Below are 5,560 nucleotides of genomic sequence, written 5' to 3'. Positions count from 1 at the left end.
GCCCGAAGAGGCTGGTTTATTGAGGTTTGGGAGTTCAGAGGGTCAGAGTGGAAGGGAGAGGTGTTAGAGCTTCTCATCCTCAGGGTCTTTGCAGGCAGGCACGTGTAGGCATGGCCGATTCTCCTCCACCACCAGTCTCTGCCCCTGCAGCGCGTCGCACAGTGTCCGTGGTGTCCCCCAGAAGGTCACGTTCTTCTCACCCTGACCTTCTACCACGGAAACGGTGGGCCTGGGGCATTGGGGAAATGAAGGGGAGAAACTTAGGGAAGGCAAGAATGCATTCGACAGACTCTTGGGTGCCTACTTGTGCTCTTTTTAGCTGTGAGATATTGGGCAATTTATCTTCCCCAAGCCTGTTCCCCTTGTCTGCAAAATGAGAATAATAGCAATACTATTAATACCCACCTCATGGGGATGAGTGAGGATAAATAAGTTAATTCAGGTAAAGTGCTCAGAGCAGTGCCTGACATATAGTAAGTGCTCAATAAATGCTGGTGATTGTTTCTTGTTGACACGAGCTACCTTTTCTTACCTCCTAAACCCTTTATATCTCTCCCCACTGCCCCCAGCAAAAAACTCAAGTGCCTTGTCCTGACATTCAAGGCCTTATTGTTGGGCCCAATCCCTGCCCCATGCCAAGCTCTCTCTCTCTCCTTTACTTTATCCAAACTCAGTCTCATGTCCAGAAAGGTCTTTGCCTGGGTTCTTTCTCCCACTAGGCAAGCCCTCCATTCACTCTCACCCCAATTCTCTCAATTAGTCCTTCCCCATTCACTCTCTCACTCATTCAAGTCCTTTGCGCCTCCATTCAACACCTCTAACTCATCTTCAGGACCTACTCTAAACCCTATAGCTGAGAGATCCCTTCCCAGATGGCAGGCCTTCCACGATCTGGGGACAGTGCACTTAATCTGGTAGCTTGATGTATGTGGAATGAAATAAGGGGTGAGTATTTGAACCCCCTCTAAACCTAGGCCACTCTGTCACTGGGAAACACTTTTGGTGGCCAATAACTTGTGTCCAGGATTCTGATCAAAGTCTTGATGCCAGGGATTCCTTTCCTGACCCCTACATGCCCTGGGAGTCCTGATCAGCTTCCTGGACCTAGGCTGAGGTGGCAGTCTCTTTTCCATGCACCAGTTGCTCTTCACATGTCTTGTGTCAGGTCCTTGCTAGGTCCCTTGGGGGATTCATGGGATCTGGGTTCTTTATGTCTACAACTGTTGCTGAAAAGACCTTGGAGTGCCTTGGGACAATGAGATGGCAAGTGAGTGAATGGAGGTGTAGGCAACTGCAGGGGTGAGTAAGTGAATGGAGGCCTGAGTGACTGAGCAACTCAAAGCATGGGCAACTGAGAGGTCAGAGTCAATGACACTTGAAGGACTGAGGGAATGGGAGAATGGCTGAGTGACTGAGCAAGTGACTGAGGGGCACAGAGGCTAAGAAATCTCCCCCAATAGCTTCTTCCTCATCTCCTTTAGTTTTGCCCCACTTCCTGCAGCTGGGAGATGGCACCTGGCAAGGCAGACACCTTAGACCCGGTGGTGGAAGCCCTGGTTGCCTGGGGTAGCCGATTCTCACACCTTTGATATCCTGAACCCCTCCCAGGCACTCTGCCCCCTCACTCACGGGTACTTGGGGAGCAAGGCTGTGCAGAGGCGACGGCGGGCACGGGTGGGCTTGGGTCCACACGGAGGCATGCACAGCCCCCAGGTACTCCACTCTGACCATGAGCCTTTCACTGCAATAGGGGTGGAGATCACAGAGTCAGAATTGGAGGTCTCAGTGGGAAGGTGAGAGACAGACTGCAGGGACATGGGGTCCATAGCAGAGTTGGAAAACCCTTGTCCTTGCATGGGCTGCCCCACCCTCACAGCGTAATCTGTGGGGCACTCACAGACGCAGCCCTGGATGTTGTAGCAGTGCCGGATATCCTGGTATGGGCCGGCACATCGCTGTCCGTTAAACTTGCGGCCCTTGCAGGTCCGTAAGCGTGTCTGCTGGCCTGGGATTTCATTACAGCTGATGGACTTTATGTTCAGGCGGGTGCAGGTGTTCCACTGCCCCCAGGCTTCCCACTCTCCATCCACTGCAGAGACAGGGCAACAGGGGAGCAGACCAAAGCTGGGAACCAGCAAGGGGGCTCAGAGGAAGAAATGAGGACTGTGGGAGGGAGTGGGGGCAATCAGATGCGGGGATGGGGGATCAGAGGTGGAACTAAGGCATTAGGGCCAGGAAAGGAGGAATTAGAGACAGGAACAAGGCCTAAGCAGCAGGAACTGGGCAACAGAGATGGGCAGGGGGCTTAGGCATGGAAATGGTGCATCCTGAGGTGCTGACCAGGGCAGGGCACGGCCGTGTTGCAGATGTGGGTCCGGGTGGCATCACCAGCACAGAAGGGGCCCCCGTGCTGGGGCACAGGGTGATCACATGTCCGTTGTTCCATGGTCTGGCCCAGGCCACAGGTCACAGGGCAGGGGATCATAGGGCCCCATGGCCCCCAGCCCCCAGCCACTGTTGGAGGAGGAAAGGGAGTGAGCACAAAGGCCACCTTAATCCCTCCCCTCTGCCCCTAGACCCTTGAGGCAGACTGTCCCCAGACGAAGGGCTCCATCGTCACATCGTATAGGAACTCTACCCGCTGAAATGGCAGAGCATCTGTACCCTGAATCAAGAGCCCCACCGGCAGAGTGTCAGAGGCCTCATATCTGCATACCTGGGCAGGGCGGCAGGCCAGTGCAGCCCCGCTGCTCATAGGCTGGCCCTGGGCAGGGCTTCCCAGGAGGTTGCTGGGAGGGCTCAGGTGCAGAACACGTGCGGCTTCGCCTTTCCATAGGTGCGTGGGGTCCCCCGTGGCAGGAGCCTGAGCAGGAGCTCCAGGAGCCCCAGGCGGCCCAGGCCCCATGTGCTGTGGTGGGGTGGGGGTAGGGGGATGCAAGTGTGGTTATATGTGCTGAAGTCTTCTCACCCTGGCAGTTCCCTGCTGTAACCCCACAGACCCACCCTGGGTGTCCCCATTGGTGTCCTGTGGCTGCCCTCACTCACTGGGGCAGACTTGCTTGGTGTCACAGTCTTGTGATTCCTGTGCCTCTCCTGGGCAGTGGCCTCCACACTTGGGGGCAGGGCGATTACAAGCTCGCTCACGGATCTGGATCCCTTTGGAACAGGTGACAGAGCAAGGCTTCCAGGGTCCCCAGTCAGACCAGCCACCCATCACTGTGGGAGAGAAGAGAGGGGGACGGGATGGAGGTAGGGTGTCATTCAGGGCTCCTTGCTTCCTTGTGTGCCCCACATCAGCTAATCCTGTCCTCGTATTCTCTGCCACCACACTTGACCCACCATCACTGCTCCCCTGGATGACCACAGCAGCCTTCACATTGGTCCCTCACCACATACAGTCTGTCCTCCTCCCAACCCAAGTCAGATCACATTTCTCCCCTGCCCACAATCCAGATCACTCAGACTAAAAGGCAATGTCCTCATCATGGCCCCTAAGAATCAGGCTCCCCTCACCTTTCTAACCTCGCCTCTCACCACTCTGTCCCTTCTGTCTTCACAAACATCAGGCATAGGCCTGCCCTCAGTGCCCCTGCATTGATTATCCCAGTGCTGGTTAGCAGGGATTATTTGCCCGCCTTCCTGTCCTCCTCACCAGGACAGCACGACTGCTCCTCACAGGCCTGTAGCTGCCACTCGAGGGTCCCAGGCACTGCCTTCTCAGAGCAGCTCCCATCCCGGCCCACGCAGCGCCGATGCCGCAGCTGGGATCCCTCAGAGCACTTCACTGAGCAGGGGGCCCATGTGGACCATGGTGACCACCGTGGGAACCTGTAGAGAAGAGCACATGTGTCCCATCCTGCTGCGAGCTGTCAAGGATGGCATTTCAGGACTCTGGAGTATAAGTAGGCATACAAGGGGGTGCTGGCTAAATGTGTGTGGGATGGACTGATGAGTACCAACCTCTTAGGGATGTTGGGGGATTGAATGGGAAGAGGTGGGCATACAGTAAGGGCTTGACAAATGTCATTTACCTTCATGACCAGGGACCTGGAGTTAGAAGGCCCCCAAGGACAAGCAGGGACACAGTAAGCAAATGTAAGGACTAGGGGCCTGGAGCTGCTGTGACAAACTCACCAGGTCACCACCCTGCACAGTAGCAGGCAAACAGGAAGTGCTTAACAAACAGGAGCCATCATCCCAACAAGCTCAGAGGCCTCCTGAGAAATCCCCCAGATCTACCCTTACCCCCTGCCTAGCACCAGGTATGCTGTTAATAGACGCGAACTGGTGACATGACTAGGAGTCCAGAGCTGCCCTCAAAAATCTCCAAGCTCCCCATCCCCACAGCATATCCAGAATGTACCATAAGCAATTAGAAAATAGATCTGGAATACAGTAAGGGCTCGATACATGCAAGCTGGAAATCACAATTAGGAGACTAGAGCTACCCTCAGAAATTCTCAAGCTGAGCCCTCCCCTCTGCAATGCATCTGGTATGGAGGAAGTGCTCAATGGATGTGGAGTATCATCATAATTAGGGGCTTGGAGCTGCCCTCAGAATTCCCTAAACTCTTCCACTCCAGCAGTGTGTCCGTATATAGTAAGCACTCAATAAATATGAGCTGTCGTCACAATTAGGACACTAGAGTTACCTTCAGAAGTACCTGAGCTGCAGCCTGCCCGCGACACTTCCAGAGTGCAGGAAGTGGTCAACATATGTGAGCTACGGCAGTGGTTCTCAACCAGGGGTGATTTCATCCCCCAGGGGACATTTGGCAATGTCTGGAGACATTTTTGGTTGTCACAGTTGATGAGTGGAGTCGTTACTGGCAGCTAGTGGAAGGCCAGGAATGTTATAAAATGTCCCACAATACATAGGTCAGCATGCCCCTAACTCAAAAAAGAATTTTCCAGCCCCAAATGTTAATAGGGCCAAGGTTGAGAAACCCTGAGCTATGGTCATGATCAGGGCCTCAGGGCCGCCCTTGGAAATCCCAGAGAAGGAAAACGGCCAGTTCTGGGTCATCCCACGGTCAGTCATTTTTGCCTCCCCCCCCACCCCAAGTTTCCCCTAACCTGCATGTGTGACAGATCTTGCTGCCATCTTTCTGGAAGGCAAAGGCAGCGTTGAGACAGCAGTCTTCCACCTTGACACTTCCCAGGAGGCCCTTGCACTTGCCAGAGGATTCCTCATACTGGGTGAAGCAGAGCACGGGGTCTGAACCTGTAATGCGGGCAGGGATAGGTGGGTGGGTGAGGCATGGTCAGGAATGGGGTGGGCCTGAGCACCCCTGGGGTCCAGCTGGGGCCCTCACCTGCTCACCTGTGGCTGGCAGGGTGAGCAGCGGCAGCAGCAGCAGCAGCAGCAACCATCGAGGGGCTTGTGCACGGGCAGTCATGTTGAGCACTGGCTCCTGCCCCCGTGCCAAGAGGAAGAAGCCCAGCTTTATCTGGGTTGACCTGTTCCTCGAGTCAGCAGAGAAAAAGGAACTGGGAGGGCGAAGGGCGGGGTGGTGGAGAGGATAGGGCATCCTGCAGGCCTCTTCAGCTCTGACTTCTC

General features: G+C 55.0%; 1 protein-coding gene across 1 annotated transcript; it reads right to left on the bottom strand.

Annotated features, from left to right (window-relative positions):
• LOC123628634 (complement factor properdin) lies at positions 1 to 5,560 on the bottom strand. Its single transcript, XM_045538487.1, has 9 exons — positions 5,324 to 5,560; positions 5,077 to 5,224; positions 3,653 to 3,828; positions 3,046 to 3,216; positions 2,717 to 2,908; positions 2,341 to 2,514; positions 1,898 to 2,089; positions 1,630 to 1,741; positions 1 to 229 (listed from the first exon to the last, which is right to left on the bottom strand). The coding sequence occupies exons 1-9, from the start codon at positions 5,529 to 5,531 to the stop codon at positions 64 to 66; spliced, it is 1,539 nt and encodes a 512-aa protein (XP_045394443.1). The 5' UTR covers positions 5,532 to 5,560; the 3' UTR covers positions 1 to 63.

The sequence above is a fragment of the Lemur catta genome, chromosome X, assembly GCF_020740605.2.
Source record: "Lemur catta isolate mLemCat1 chromosome X, mLemCat1.pri, whole genome shotgun sequence".
In the NCBI taxonomy this organism is placed as follows: domain Eukaryota; kingdom Metazoa; phylum Chordata; class Mammalia; order Primates; family Lemuridae; genus Lemur; species Lemur catta.
Note: the sequence above shows the minus strand (reverse complement) of the source record. Positions and strands in the feature narration are given on the sequence as shown.

Excerpts from the sequence above, each read along its gene's own strand:
- LOC123628634 (XM_045538487.1), bottom strand. The coding sequence starts at position 5,531 with ATGCCCTATCCTCTCCACCACCCCGCCCTTCGCCCTCCCAGTTCCTTT. Across the intron at positions 3,217-3,652 it reads GGAGCAGTCGTGCTGTCCTG|TGATGGGTGGCTGGTCTGAC; the intron begins GTGAGGAGGACA and ends TCTCTCCCACAG. Across the intron at positions 1,742-1,897 it reads CAACATCCAGGGCTGCGTCT|TGAAAGGCTCATGGTCAGAG; the intron begins GTGAGTGCCCCA and ends CCCCTATTGCAG.